A 16,415-nucleotide genomic window follows, 5' to 3' on the forward strand; every position below is an offset into this window, starting at 1 on the left:
AGACACACCATGCTTACTCTCATCCCTGTCTTAACGGTGTCTTCTGAAGCCAAGACTGCATTTCTGTTCTTTTCAATCCTGGAATTTGCAGTGGGAATGCTGGCCAATGCATTTATTTTCTTGGTGTATTTGTGGGATATGGTGAAGAGGCAGCCTTTGAGCAACTGTGATCTTGTGCTACTGTGTCTCAGCATCACCCAGCTTTTCCTGCATGGGCTGCTACTGCTGAATGCCATCCAGCTCACCTTCCTCCAGCAGATGAAAGACACACTAAGCCGCAACTACCAAGCCATCCTCATGCTCTGGATGATTGCAAACCAAGTCAGCATCTGGCTTGCTGCCTGCCTCAGTGTCCTCTACTGCTCCAAGATTGTTCGTTTCTCTCACACCTTCCTGCTCTGTTTGGCAAGCTGGATATCCAGGAAGGCCTGCCAGGTGTTCCTTGGCACTCTGTTTTTCTCCTGCATCTGCGCTATCCTCTATTTGCAGGACTTCTTTAGCAAATCTCACTTCACGGGTGTAGCTGTGTTACCTGTGAACAATACAGAATTCAACTTGCAAATTTCAAAACTCAATTTCTTTTACTCATTTCTCTTCTGCAATGTGGTGTCTATCCCCCCTTTCCTATCTTTTCTGGCTTCTTCTGGTATGCTGATTTTCTCCCTGGGAAGGCACATGAGGACAATGAAGTCCCAAACCAGAGACTCTTGTGACCCCAGCTTGGAGGTCCACATCAAAGCCCTCATATCCCTGGTTTCCTTTCTCTGTTTCTATGTGGTGTCTTTCTGTGCTGCTCTCATCTCAGTGCCCTTACAGATGCTGTGGCACAACAAGGCAGGAGTGATGGTTTGCATAGGGATGATGGCAGCCTTTCCCTCTGGATATGCAGCCATCCTGATCTCAAACAGTAACAAGCTGAGGAAGACAGTGGAAACCATTCTATTCTGGGCTCAGAGCAGCCGAAAGGTAAGGACAACCCAGAAGGCAGATCCCAGGATACTTTGCTAAGAATAGATGAGAAATGGGCTCTTTACAACTATGCCTTTGATAGTTCAGGAATTCTGATTCTTGGTAAACCTTCCAGTTTCTTACGTAAAACCTAACTGGAAATCTCTCTACTTAACATAAATGGTCTCACTCATAGAAGAATAAAATAATCAAAGCTCTATAAGTGACCTAGGCAAGGATAATAGTGTTGGTTTGATAAAATGAGCAAAATAGAGAGGCGAGATATTCAATGTAAATCCTTTATAAACTGTAGCTTATCATTGCTTGGTATGAACTAAACCATGAGAACCCTCCTCCTCTAAAGGTATATGTAACTTTAAAGATAATATGGCTGTCTTTTAACATGACTTTTTCTCAAAATTAGTGCTAGCATAATATTTGAAAATACTCACTACTGTGACAATTAAATAACCCCCTTCAAACTCCAAAAGTTTTGTGGAATCATAAAATGTGAAAAAGAAAAACCTGGAGAGGGAGGCGGCAGCGTCCGGGGCGGGCGGGAGGTGCACCAGCAGCGGCGGCGGCGGTAAATCCTCCCGGCCGCTCACAGCGCTGTGGAGCCGCGTCCCCAGCCCGGCCTCGGACCGCGCGCCCCTCCTGCCCCTCGCGGCTTCTCGCGCGCCCGCCCCTCCCCCGCGCGCGGCCCTGCCGAGCCGGCCGGCCGGCCTGGCTCCCCTCCCCGGCCCCGACGGGCGGGCAGACTGCCCTGAGGAGGCAGGGAGGGGAAGGCTGGGCCGGCCGGCGGGTGGGCAACGATGCCGAACTTCTGCGCGGCCCCCAACTGCACGCGGAAGAGCACGCAGTCAGACCTGGCCTTCTTCAGGTTCCCGCGGGACCCGGCCAGATGCCAGAAGTGGGTGGAGAATTGTAGGAGAGCAGACTTAGAAGATAAAACACCTGATCAACTAAATAAACATTATCGACTATGTGCCAAACACTTTGAAACCTCCATGATCTGTAGAACTATACATTTTGCAGAGGCATCAGAAATCTAAAGAATGATTGGGTTATTTTATTTCTCAAAATTAATTGAAGCAGATACTTGTGAAGTCATTGGGAGAGTCCTTACAGGACAGTTCTTCGAGATAATGCAATACCAACAATATTTGATCTTACCAGTCATTTGAACAATCCACATAGTAGACACAGAAAACGAATAAAAGAATTGAGTGAAGATGAAATCAGGACACTGAAACAGAAAAAAATTGACGAAACTTCTGAACAGGAACAAAAACATAAAGAAACAAACAACAGCAGTACTCAGAACCCCAGTGCAGAAGGGGCTGACCAGCAGGATGAAGACATTTTGCCTTTAACCCTTGAAGAGAAAGAAAACAAAGAATACCTAAAGTCTTTATTTGAAATTTTGATTCTTATGGGAAAACAAAACATACCTCTGGATGGGCATGAGGCTGATGAAATCCCAGAAGGTCTCTTTACTCCTGATAACTTTCAGGCACTGTTGGAATGCCGGATAAATTCTGGTGAAGAAGTCCTGAGAAAGCGCTTTGAGACTACAGCAGTTAACACATTGTTCTGTTCTAAAACACAGCAGAAACAGATGCTAGAGATCTGTGAGAGCTGCATTCGGGAAGAAACCCTCAGGGAAGTGAGAGACTCACACTTCTTTTCCATTATCACTGATGATGTAGTGGACATAGCAGGGGAAGAGCATCTACCCGTGTTGGTGAGGTTTGTTGATGAATCTCATAACCTGAGAGAGGAATTTGTGGGCTTCCTGCCTTATGAAGCTGATGCAGAAATTTTGGCTGTGAAATTTCACACTACCATAACTGAGAAGTGGGGACTAAATATGGAGTATTGTCGTGGCCAGGCTTACATTGTTTCCAGTGGATTTTCTTCCAAAATGAAAGTTGTTGCTTCTAGACTTTTAGAGAAATATCCCCAAGCTATCTACACACTCTGCTCTTCCTGTGCCTTAAACATGTGGTTGGCCAAATCAGTCCCTGTGGTGGGGGTGTCCGTTGCATTAGGAACAATGGAGGAAGTTTGTTCTTTTTTCCTTCGGTCACCGCAACTGCTTTTAGAACTTGACAATGTCATTTCTGTTCTTTTTCAGAATAGTGAAGAGCGGGGTAAAGAGCTGAAGGAAATTTGCCATTCTCAGTGGACAGGCAGGCATGATACTTTTGAAATTTTAGTGGACCTCCTGCAAGCACTTGTATTATGCTTAGATAGTATAAACAGTGACACAAATATTAGATGGAATAACTGTATAGCTGGCCGAGCATTTATACTCTGCAGTGCAGTGACAGATTTTGATTTTATTGTTACCATTGTTGTTCTTAAAAATGTCTTGTCTTTTACAAGAGCCTTTGGGAAAAATCTCCAGGGACAAACTTCTGATGTCTTCTTTGCCGCCAGTAGCTTGACTGCAGTGCTACATTCTCTCAATGAAGTGATGGAAAATATTGAAGTTTATCATGAGTTTTGGTTTGAGGAAGCCACAAATTTGGCAAATAAACTTGATATTCAGATGAAACTTCCTGGGAAATTCCGTAGGGCCCAGCAAGGTAACTTGGACTCTCAGCTAAGCTCTGAGAGTTACTATAAAGAAACTCTAAGTGTTCCAACAGTGGAGCATATTATTCAGGAACTTAAAGATATATTCTCAGAACAGCACCTCAAAGCTCTTAAATGCTTATCTCTAGTACCTTCAGTCATGGGACAGCTCAAATTCAACACATCAGAGGAACACCATGCTGACATGTACAGAAGTGATTTACCCAATCCTGACACGCTCTCAGCTGAGCTTCATTGTTGGAGAATCAAGTGGAAACACAGAGGGAAAGATATAGAACTTCCATCTACCATTTATGAAGCCCTCCATCTGCCTGACATCAGGTTTTTCCCTAATGTATATGCCTTGCTAAAAGTACTGTGTATTCTTCCTGTGATGAAGGTTGAGAATGAGCGCTATGAAAATGGATGAAAGCGTCTCAAAGCATACTTGAGGAACACTTTGACAGACCAAAGGTCAAGTAATTTGGCTTTGCTTAACATAAATTTTGATATAAAACATGATCTGGATTTAATGGTGGACACATATATCAAACTCTATACAACTAAGTCAGAGCTTCCTACAGATAATTCAGAAACCATTGAAAATACCTAAGAGACTTTTTTAATGGGCTTTGTCTTCTATGGAAAAAAAGCTATAAGATGTTGTGGGCCACTTAATCACTGAATATCTTTGCCTTTAGGCCTCCAGTTGAACATATTAACCATTGATGATCTGCTTATTTAAATGGTCCGTGTTTGAACACTCATGCTTTGAATACCTGTCTCTTCTTCCAAAAAATGGCATTGGAAATGCCATACTTCACCTCTGAATTATCTCTACTAGTGGCACTCTGGAATTGTTTTAGTTAAGTCATTTTAGATACAACATGTATTATCACTGTGGAAACAGTTACCAGGTACTGAGTTACCAGTTTCTTGAAAAAATGAATTTTGAGGAGATAAGGAAGAAAGGAATACATTTTATATAATGTTATAATGAAGCCCACTATTGACTTTTGACTAGTAGAAGTTCTAAGTGTAGTTTAAAAATCTGTTATAATGACTGTGGGGAGACAGAGGCAGGAGGATCTCGAGTTCAAGCCCAGTCTGGGCTACATAGCAAGACCCTGTCTCAAAAAAACCAAGGACTGGGATGGTAGCTCAGTGGTAGAGTGCTTGCCTGGTATGCACAAGGCTCTAGATTCCATCCCAGCAATGAAAAAAAAAAGATAAAATCTGTAATGAACAGTTAAGGGAATTACCAGAGAGTGAATTGTGAGCTCACCAAACAAAGATTCAGTGTAGACTTTGTCTTTGTCAAATGAACTTAAAGGAACAGTTGCAGTTCAAGTTGGAGTGGAAGGGCCTGCATTGTTGCTCTATACCTGGTTGTTGCTGTTTACATTCCTTTGTTGAGCCTACATTTCATAAGCTTTTCATCAGGTCAATGTTGGACACTTCTGCTTCAAGACAGAATTTATGCCATCCCTACAGGCAACTGGCTTGTCTGTTCTGTCTTTTTTCCATGATTATATATACTGCCTCATCTTGACTTATTAGAAAAAAACTACAAAAATAAATGTTTTGTGGTTTATTTAGAAATAATACAGAAAAGATTGCTGTTATTTTTGGTGAAAAAAATCAATTTTGTATAGTTTATTTCAATCTAAATAAAATGTGAATTTTCTTTAAAAAAAAAAAAAGAAAAACCTGGAGAAACAATGTCTTGACTCCAGCTTCCGAAGGTACTACTTTAAAACTCCAATGGAACCAACTGATGGGGTCATTTTGTCTGAAAAGCCACTAATTATGAAATGTCCTTCTACCTGCTTTGTAAGGAGAGAAGAAGGGAAGTGGATCTCTGCTCAGTAGGTCTCCTGCATGCCTCAGTGACAGGTCTGCCTTCTGATTCTACTTGATTTGCCTCCAAAGACAGTGCTTTGCTGCCAAGCTCTGATTAACCGAGTTAAGGAATCTGCCAGAAAAGCCTAGTTGAAATGTAGGTATATAGAGATTCTTTTTCTCTGTCTTCCTGCATAAAAAACTGACAAAGAAGACTTTCCTCAAATCAGGTGCTAAAAGACTCAGGAGAGAAACACTTATACCGGAAGTTTAAATCCTGAAAGGCTTCAAAATCGTGACATGCGGCCTAATCACTGAGGCTCTTCCTTTTGCCACCTGTGGGCACTGCTGGAGAATCACTTTCTCCTCTCAGGCAGCTATTGTTGATAGATGTAATTCTTCCTCTCACTTTTCCCAAATTCACCTTTTCTTCAACTCCGATGGCTACAAAACTTGCAACTTCCTCTGACTTCTTGTTCCTGGTGTCCACCAAGATTCCTGCACGCTTCTCTCAAAGGCAGTGGTCGTCATTCTTGGTTTCACAATAAAATTACCTGAGAAGCTTGTTTTAAAAAAATCTCAATGCCAGGCCAGTAAAATCAAATCTTTGGGGATGGGACTCGGGTGTCATACTGTTTATGCTGTCCAGGTGATCCAGGGTGTAGCCAATGTTGGAACCACTGCTCGAGAGGCCCTTGTGCTTGAGCTGATGATGTGACCATCCACCAAACTGCAGCTTTAATTCCACTCTCCCCTAGAGTACCTGGAGGGATGTCATCATAAAAGATGACAGAGGGCATCCCTTCTTATTTTTCTTTCTCTTTTGGTATAAGACCTTTATATTATATCTTGTTGTTCCATATGGCTTTTTAAAAATAGTTTGAAAAACTATTCCTCAGGGCAGTTTTAGGTTCACATCAAAATTGAGAGTAAAGTACAAAGATACACCCCATATCTCAGCCTCCCCCATAATCCACATTCCCCACCAGACTGGTACATTTGTTACAATTGATGAACTTGTATTGATAAACCAGAGTTACCACGATGTTAATCAGCCCATAGTTTAAATTAGGGTTCACTGTTAGTGTTGTACATTCTATAGGTTTAAACAAATGTATAATGGTATATATTTACCATTATAGTATAATATAGAGTATTTTCACTGTCCTAAAAATTGTTTTTGTGGCTGGGCATGGTGGTACATGCCTGTACTGTCAGCTACTCAGGAGGTGGAAGTAGGAAAATTGCCATTCAAGACCAGCCTGGATAAAAGTTAGCGAGACCCTAACTCAAAATAAGCCAGATGTGGTGACACATACCTATGATCCCAATTACTCTAGAGTGGAGGTAGAAGAATCACAGTTCAAAGTTAGCCTAGACAAGATTACTAGACCCTATCTGAAAAACAAAAGACTGGGGCATGGTTCAAGTGGTACAGTGCTTGCCTAGAAAGCACCAGGCTTTATGTTCAATCCCCAATATTGCCAAAAAAAAAAAAATCCTTTTTGATCTGCCTACTTATGCCTCCCTTCCTCCCTCCTCCAACTCCTGGACACCACTGGACTTTTTACTGTCTCCATAGTTTGCCTCTTCCATAATGTATGGAATTATATAGTATGCGTCCTTTTCAGATTTGCTTCTTTCACTTACTAATACACAATTACAGTTTCTCCATATTTCACCATGGCTTAGTAGCTCATTTATTTTGGTGCTAAATAATATTCCACTATCTGGATGAGTCATAATTATCCACTTACTGATTGATGAGCATCTTAATAACAAAGCTACTATAAACATCTATGTGCCAGGTACAGGTGGCTCACACCTGTAATTCTAGCTATCTGGGAAGCTGAGATCAGGAGGATGGCAGTTCAAGGCCAGCACAGGAAAATAGTTTTAGAGACCCCATCTCCAAAATGACTACAAAATGGACTGGAGGTGTGGCTTAAGATGTAGAGTGCCTGCTTTGCAAATGTGAAGGCCCAAGTCCAAACCCCAATTCCAACAACAACAAAAAAAATCTCTATGTGCAGATTTTTCTGTGGACATGAGTTTTCAACTCCTTTGGGTGAGTCCTAAGGGAACCAAATATTGGATCATATGGTAAGGGATGTTAAATTTTGTTAAAAATCACCAAACTGCCTTCCAAGGTGGCTGTACCATTTTCCATTCCCACCAGTAATGACAGAATTCCTGTTCTGCATCCTTGCCAGTATATTTATTATTGTCGACGTTCAGGATTTTGTCCATCCTCACAGGTGTGTAGTGCTATCTTATTTTAATTTGCATTTCCCTGATCATTCATGATGTGGAGAATGTTTTTGTATGACTATTTGCATGACTTTATTTTTAACACTATATGTTTGTGATTGACCCATAATATATGAATCACAAGTCATTTATACAGTCATGATTGATGAATAGACACATTGTTTACAGTTTGGAGCTATTATGAATAACTTTTTATTTAAAAAATTTCAAGTCCATCTTTTTGTGAACATAGTTTTCATTTCTCTTAGGTAAATACTAAGGAATGAAACTGCTGTGTCATAACATTGATGAACATTTGTATTTATAAGAAACTGCTGACATCTTCCAGAGACCCTAACATTGTAAGTTCCCATCAACACTGCAGGAAAGTTGTTCCATGTGCTCATCAACAGCAATTTGCTGTTGCCAGCTTTTTTTGTTTGTTTGTTTGTTTTGCAGTACTAGGGTTTGAACCCAGGGCCTCACACTTGCTAGACAAATGTTCTACCACTTGAGCTATGTGTGCTTCCAGCCCTGTTTTTTTTAGTCTGCTTTTCAGATAGGTTCTGGTGCTTTTACCAGGATTGGCCTCAGAACATGGTTTTCTTACCTCTACCTCCCTTATAGCTGGAATTACAGGTGCCACCACATCTAACACCAGTCTTTTTAATTTTTGTCCATTTTAGTGGGCATGAAATGGTTTTAATTTGAATTTTCCTGATAATTAATGATATATAGCACATTTTCTTGTACTTATTGACCATTTGTGTCAATGAGCAGAAATTCTGAATTTTAATAAAATCCAATTTGTCATTTTTATCTATACTATTTGTGCTTTTTGTGTTCCCTCTGAGATATATATGCTTGCCTCTAAATGCAAAAATAGTCTATAGTGTTTCTCTTCAAGTTTAATAGTTTTAACTGTTATTGTTGAAACTATAATTTATCTTGAATTATTTCTTGTACAGAGTATTGAAAGGGTTGAAATTTATTTTTGTATGTCTATCCAGGTAACCCTGCCTCATTTATCAAAGACTTCCATTTCCTCACTGGCATCCTTGTTGAAAATGAAATGACTGTGCATGCAAGGACCTCTTTCTAATCTCTATATTGTGCTCTAACTATTTCTCTAGTCTTTAACAAATACTTGGTTACAGCCAAGACTCACAGGTAATTGTGAGTCTTCCAAATTTATTTTTCTTTTCCAAAATTGCTTTGGGTAATCTGGACCATAACTTTTGGAACAACTGATTCATAAATAAATAAATAATATTTATCTAAACTTTATTTATTTATTTATTCATTCATATATATATATACATATACACACACAATCTCCTGTTGAAATTCTAATTGTTATTTCTTTTAATCTGAATAATTGACTTCTCAAAAATATGCAATCTGACAATCTGCAAACATGAATATCTCTGAATTTATTTAAATCTTTAATTTCTCTCAATATTTTACAGTTTTTAGCATAAAGGTTTTTGATAAAATTATGCCTAAGTACTTAATATTTTACTGTGTTATTTTGTATCAAATAGTTTAAATATTCCCTCAATTATTTGGTGCCAGCATGTAAAAATCACAACTGATTTTTGTACATTAATCATGTATCTTATGGATTTTTTAATGTACTAGTTCCAATAGCTATTTGAGGAGTATTTGAAATTTTATACTTAATCATGTCATCAGCAAATAAGAATAACTTTACTTCTCCATTTTATGCCCTTTATTTTTTCATGTAGATTATTTCAGTGGTGAAAATCTCAGTAAAATGCTGATTAGAATTAATATGAGAATATACACTTGTCTTGTTTTCAGAGGGAAATATTCAATATGTTATCATTAGGCATAATAATGTTAGCTGTAGATCATTTGTAGATTCCCTTGATCAGATTGAGAAAAACAATTTTTATCCCTAACTGGCTGGCAATTATTATCATCAAAGTATGTTGACTTTTTCTACATTTATTGATATGATTTTATGGTTTATTCCCTCTACTTTGTTAACATGTAGATTACATTGATTAATTTTTGAATGTTAAATAAATATTCCTACAATAAGTCTCACTTGCTCATAATGTATTAATCTTTACATATGCTGTTCTATTTTATTACTGATGTTCTGTGCACATATGTTCATATGGAATACTGACCTCAGTGTTTCTGTTTCTCTCTCTCTCTCTTTCTCTCTCTCTCTCTCAAATATATATTTATCAAGTTAGAAAATATTTCCTCTATCTTTATTTTCTTAAAGACTTTGTGTAAGATCGATATCATTCCTTCCCAAATATATGATCCACCAAGGAAACCACTTAGTCCTGGAATTTCCTTTTCAGGAAGTTTTCTTTTTTGTACTTATAACTTATTTAATAGATTTAGTAATATTAAGATGTTCAATTTATTCTTGCAACTATGTTGATAAGTTAAGGGATGTATACATTGTATCTTTAACTTTGTTAACATAATTTGGTCATCACCTGTCTCTATTAACATTTTAATGTCTGTGGTGTCTGTTTTATTCTCAGTTCTTTCTTCCATGTCTTAGTTTTCCTTTTGAAATCTTCTATTGGTGTTTTAAATATTCCATTTTCCCCATAAATTTTTGGTAGCTGTTCTAGGGCTTACATTATAAATCATTATCACAGTCTACTTAGAGTTAATATTATACACAATTAAAACAGTGCAGTAACATTGGCCACCATTCCTCATCCTTTGTGCCCCTTTTGTCATATATTTTACATGTGTGCATTCATTGTAAACTCCACAATGCAATGTTATGATTTTTGTTTTGTTTCTTTTTAATTGACAACAATTTGCATATATATATATAGTATACAAGATGTTTTGAAACATGTATATATTGTGGAATAGCTAAATTAAGCTAATTAACATGCACTACTTTACATACTTATTTTTTGTGATGAGAATACTGAAAATCTTCTTTCTTAGCAGTTTTCAAGAATACATTGTCTTCAACTATGGTCAGTACATTAGGCCTCTTGAAGTTTTTCCTCCAATCTAATCTCCCTCCAGCCCTTGGTGACTGTCATTCTACCCACTACATATATGAGATGATTCTATATAGTTGATTCTACTTGTCCACATACTGACCATTTCTGGTACTCATCAGTTCTTCCTATAAGATCAAAGTTTTTATTTTCTATCATATCACTTCAGCCAGAAAACTTTTCTTTTAACACTTTTATAGTACAGATCCGATGGCTACAAATGCTCTCGCTTTTTTGAGTGTATGAAAAAAAAATTTTGAACTCTTATTTTTTAAAGCTATTGGACATAGAAATACAAGTTAACATTTTTCTTTCTTTTGTTTTATTTCCTTCACTACTTTAAAGTTGTCATTCTAATGTGTTCCAGACTTGAGTTTTTTTGTTAAGAAGATAGCCATAATTTTCTGTTTTCCTACTTGCAATGTGTTAGTTTTCAAAGGCTATTTATTTTTCAGAAATTTGATCATAATTGCCTACATGTGAACTTCTATGTATGTATTCTATCTGAAGTTTGGTAAACTTTTCAGTTTTATAACTAGAAGTTGTTTTCAGCCCTGGAAATCAAAACCCAGGGCCTCCCACACACTAGGCAAACACTTTACTCCCTGGTCCTAAAATTTAATATTTTTCATTTGAGAAATGAAATGAATATGTGCTATTACTTCTGGATCAAGCCCTCAAAAAATTTAGTGCAAGAGAGATATATATTTATAATTAGCTATAATATAAGGCAAATTATGTTAAATGTTAACTAGTGGTTCAAGAAATACTAGAGGATGATAGGAAAAAGAACTGAGTCTACAAATTCAAAGGGAAATGACAGAAGGAAGTAAATAGAGTGTCAGGGTCCCCTCTAAAAGGAGTCTTATACACCCCCATAATTCTGAGCCACACAAAGCTCTCTGTCCAGAAATGCAGCCACTCTCTGTTTCCCTGAGAAAAGGGCTTAGCTCCTGAATGACTTTCATTCTGCAGAATTCATTGCTTGCATTTGCAAGGCCCCAAGAGACACTATCACTTCCCTCTCATCTACCTCCCCAACTTATTACCACATTTTACAAGTTATACTCCAGCAGTCTCAGTGACATCATCAGATCCAAAAACAGGAGAGTAGGTTACTATAGGTCATTAAAATATTTCCTTATCTTTAACATTTTAAAATTTTTATTTTCTTTATGTATTTTTTCCTCCTCCTCCTGTGTATTTCAAGGGAAGAAATCTGTGATCTTTATTCCAGATCTGGAAGTCTACTTTTACTGTGTATGCTAACCAATTTAACACTAAGGTCTTAATTTGCACAATGAACCAATTCTTTGTCAGATTATTTCTTGATTTCCTAATTGAATATCTAGGAAAAGCAGATTTAGAGATTACTTATTCTGATGATTGGCCCACTGTATGAGTCTATACCATACTCCTAAGCATGAGCTCTTACACCTGTAGACTCATCTTGAGCTAATTCAATCAAGAATTCACACTGAATTTTTCAAGGAACTCACTTATAAGATAACTCCACTGGTTTTGTTCCTTACCATAACACATTTTCAGCATCATACATACTTCTTGATCTTTTAATAGACTGACCGCTGCCTGGGTCACTCCTCTGAGACCAATCCTTATCCAGGCTGAGAAAGCCTGGACTGAGGACAGCCATTCTCAGCTTGTGTTTTTCATTCTAGGTTAGCATTTTTAAATTTTTATTGTAAAAAGTTCTTCAATGAATTTTCCCCTTGAGCTTTATATTCTCATGCATTTGACAAGAAATACACAAAGGAATGAGGGATGCAGAGCAACAGTGAAATTGCAATTAGGTGCCCTGTATAGCTATCCTTATCGGAACCAGCAAAAACCCTTGTCCCTTCCTATTATTGCTTATACTCTCTCTACAACAAAATTAGAAATAAGGGCAAAATAGTTTCTGCTGGGTATTGATGGGGGGGAGAGGGAGGGGGCGGAGTGGGTGGTAAGGGAGGGGGTGGGGGTGGGGGGAGAAATGAAACAAGCCTTGTATGCACATATGAATAATAAAAGAAAAAAAATAAATTAAATAAATAAATAAATAAATAAAAGAAATTGCAATTAAGTAGACTTAGGGAATTCTAGTTAGGTTTTAAGAGTGATGCAGAGAATAATAAAACATAGTCTATTTAGCATAGAATCTGTATTTTAATTGAGAAATGCATACAAACATATATAAAAATGTTTAAATAGTGATGAAGCTACATTTAATTAGGTGTCCAAATACTGGCATAAACAAAATGTGTGACCAGGGTTTGAATCAGAATTCAAGTAAATGGCAAAGACAAAAATTTGGAGGACCAAGCATAGCATGTCTATATAGGTAGATGGAGATCAGATTAGGAGCCAAGATTGAGCTGAGACTTTTCATGCTAGTGATTTTTTAATAAAACCTGAAATAAATGTAACATAGTCACAGCAGTGATTTTATATTCAAATGATAACATTGTGAAGGATTGATTTGAAAGGAAGGAGGCAAAGGGTTTGAGCCATTTATACTCTAATTGCAATAAAGGAAGATTTAGTCCAGGATGGTGGTGGTGAGAATAGAGAAGTTGGAATAGGTTTTCAAGCTTTGGGAAAACATCATCATCTTGTGTCATGATATAGTGGTTGACAGAAAAGGAAGAATCAAGAAGGATTTCAGTGTGGAGTGGTAATATGATGCAATTATTAACAAAACAAAGAAGTTAAGAGAGGAAGTTGGCTTCAGTTTTGGAGAAATGGTAGTGTAGTTTAGGACCTATTATAACTAGGTTGGTATCATGTTACCAGCAGATTTTTGGGAATGAAGAACTAAAATTCACATTAGATATTAGAAGTAGAAATACACTTGTGATATTTAAAAAGAGAAGCTAGTCCGAAAAACGTAAGTTTCAAGTTGGGTTATAAAAGCAGAGGAAGAGTGTTGGCCAGATTGGAAGCCATAACATTCTGGGAGGAGGATGTAGGCAAGATGTAAGGAATGATTCCCATCACTTCCCTCCTGAGAGCAACCACCCCTCATAAGGTAACTGCTCCTCCTCCAACCAAGATGTTTTCCATGACCCTGCACTTTACCACATTTGAATTCATTTCAGGCCCATCCTGGTCTATCCTGAGGGTTTATCTAACTAAAATTTATAACTCGTGAAATCCAGCAGCTTTTCATGGCCATGTCTTTATCTACCACAAATAGAAATGAGCAGAAGCCAGGTGCCAGAGGCTCATGCCTATAACCCCAGCTACTTGGGAGAATGAGATCCAGAGAATCACTGTTTGAGGCTAGCCAACACAGGGAGTTCACAAAAGCCTATCTCAACCAATAGCTGCAGACAGTGGCATTTGTCTATCGCCTCAAGCTATTTGGGAGGATCATGTTCCAGGCCAGCCCAAGCAAAAAAGTTTTTTAAGACCCCACCTCAATGGAAAAAAGCTGGTCAAGGTGGCATATGCCTGTCATCCCAGCAATGGCAGGAAGCTTAAAATAGGAGAATTGTGGTCCAGGTGGGCCTAGGCAAAAAGTGAGACCCTATTTCCAAAATAATCAGTAAAAAAAGACTGAAAGTATGACTCAAATGGTAGAGAATCTGCCTTGCAAGTACAAAGCCATTTGTTCAAACCCCAGTTGAAAAAAAAGAAGAAGAAAAGAAAAAAGAAATGACAAGTGGGAAATGTAGCAAAACATGGTTTTATTCAGGTTTTGACTTCTGATGTTCCAGAGGCCAATCTGTAACCTCCCCCATTTTGATTTGCATTGTTGTTGTTTCCCACTTTGTATGTGGTGCTGAGAATTGAACTAAGAGCCCCAAGCATGCATCCAGGTACCTCCACCACTGAGCAACACCCTCATCCTCACCCACTTTTCTTTCATCTTACAACCTTTTATCATATTCCATAAGCCATTTTCATCTAAAATTTGTTTGAATTGAAGTTCTAACTCTTGCAACTAAAAGGCCTATGATATCATAAGTGGTACAAAATCACTTATATAGAACAATGAGCAATCGCTTCTCGGCCTTTTGGCTAAGATCAAGTGTAGAACAATGAGCAGACACATAAAGAAGGAATAAACATGTTAGTTAGTTTTGAACAGAATTATGTGACTCAGACCCAGTGGGAAATTTAAATAATGAGGATTGATTTGAGAAACAATCACACAAAATGATGAGCAGTTACAGAAGATTCAGGGAGCTGGTTAGTGTTAGAGTCTCTTTCATAGTATGTTTTATTCTACTTGATCCATTATGTTTGTAAGTTATATTTCACTTAATATGCTTATGATCACATTTAAAGGTTTATTTAATTAGTGAGATTACTTCCTAAATACTGTCCGAGAAGTTGCTGTGCTTTTAAATGGAACTAGTGGAATGAAAGGATGATATAGGACTCAACTCTGAGCTTTTCTATCCAAAGAAGGCCCTAAATATGCACTACTAATTTTGTAGTTATGTTGGGAAAATACTCCAAATGCCTCTCATCTGAGATCATCTCTTCTCCTAATAATTCAGCAAATATTCTGTGTGTACCTCAGGGGTACCCAAACCAAAAGGGTAGGTAAGGGAAACTGAAAAGGAATTGGTGGTGGCCAACTGTATCCATGTCATTGCCTTTCTTGAGTTCTAGCATCTTCCAAGTGCAGATAAAGTTCAGGTCCTAAGGCATCTCTCAGTTTGAATAAGAAGGCAGTAAAAACCTTCATAAGTAGAATCACAGCCTCACATTCACATATCCCAAGGGAAACATGAAGAACATAATCACCTATCTATGATGATTTTCAGAGTCCCAGACATTTCAACCACCCCTAAAAGAGGTGATGTTTGAGTTTCTCTAAAGGCTAGTCTAACCCTTGTTGGAATTGAGCAATTGTGTATACAGAGAGTTTAGTTTGGTATAATCCTGGGGATTCTTACTGCAATATTTTGTATCTTAGTTTCCATTTAGATGTTTACACAATATCTTTGAATATTTTTCCAAGCCACATTTTGCTTCTAGGACTTTCAGAGAAACAATTCCATTCAGGATAATGATATCAGCAATTAAGCATGAGGGATCTGAATTCATATTACTTGATTCTTGCAAATCTTAACTTTAACAATAGACTAAACTTGAAATGTCAAAATATATATGAATTGATAATGGACAAATAAATTGTAATACAGATTGAACATCCCTAATCCAAAAACAAAAAATCCCCAAATCCTCCAAAACCTGAAACTTTTTAAGTACCAACATAATGTCACAAATAGAAAATTCCATGCCTGACTTCATGTCTTTGGTCACAGTTAAAATGCAAGGGCATGCCAGGTGCCAATGACTCACGCCCGTAATCCTAGCTACTCAGGAGGCAGAGATCAGGAGGATCGTGGTTTGAAGCCAGCCCTGGGCAATTAATTCTGTGAGACCCTATCTCAAAAATACCTAACACAAAAAAGGGCTGGTGGAGTGACTCAAGGTGTAGGCCCTGAGTTCAAACACCAGTACTGCAAAAAAAAAAAAAATGCAAGGGCACTAAAAATATTGTATAAAATTATCTTCAGGCTATGTGTGTAAGGCATATATATGAAGTACAAATGAATTTTATGTTTAGACTTTTTTCCTATTCCTATATCTCATTAGATATATTCAAATATCCCAAAATCCTACAAAGCTGAAACATTTCTGGTCCCAAGCATTTCAGATAAAGGATACTTGACTCAACAACAAAAACAGCAGTAAAAAACATGCAAACAATTGGAAGCTGAACAACACATTGCTCAATGATCAATGGGTCATTGATAA

The 16,415-nt window shown here is 37.7% G+C and overlaps 1 protein-coding gene and 2 pseudogenes across 1 annotated transcript; all 3 read left to right on the forward strand.

Moving 5' to 3' along the window:
* The first annotated feature begins 7 nt into the window (after positions 1 to 7).
* Tas2r38 (taste 2 receptor member 38) lies at positions 8 to 1,008 on the forward strand. Its single transcript, XM_020178141.2, has one exon. It carries the CDS (start codon positions 10 to 12, stop codon positions 1,006 to 1,008), a length of 999 nt encoding a protein of 332 aa, XP_020033730.2. The 5' UTR covers positions 8 to 9.
* Positions 1,009 to 1,636: 628 nt separating this feature from the next.
* On the forward strand, positions 1,637 to 5,227 carry LOC109695527 (52 kDa repressor of the inhibitor of the protein kinase-like; annotated as a pseudogene).
* Positions 5,228 to 14,640: 9,413 nt separating this feature from the next.
* LOC141420954 (U2 spliceosomal RNA) lies at positions 14,641 to 14,799 on the forward strand (annotated as a pseudogene).
* The last annotated feature ends 1,616 nt before the right edge of the window (positions 14,800 to 16,415 follow it).

Source organism: Castor canadensis, chromosome 2, assembly GCF_047511655.1.
Source record: "Castor canadensis chromosome 2, mCasCan1.hap1v2, whole genome shotgun sequence".
In the NCBI taxonomy this organism is placed as follows: domain Eukaryota; kingdom Metazoa; phylum Chordata; class Mammalia; order Rodentia; family Castoridae; genus Castor; species Castor canadensis.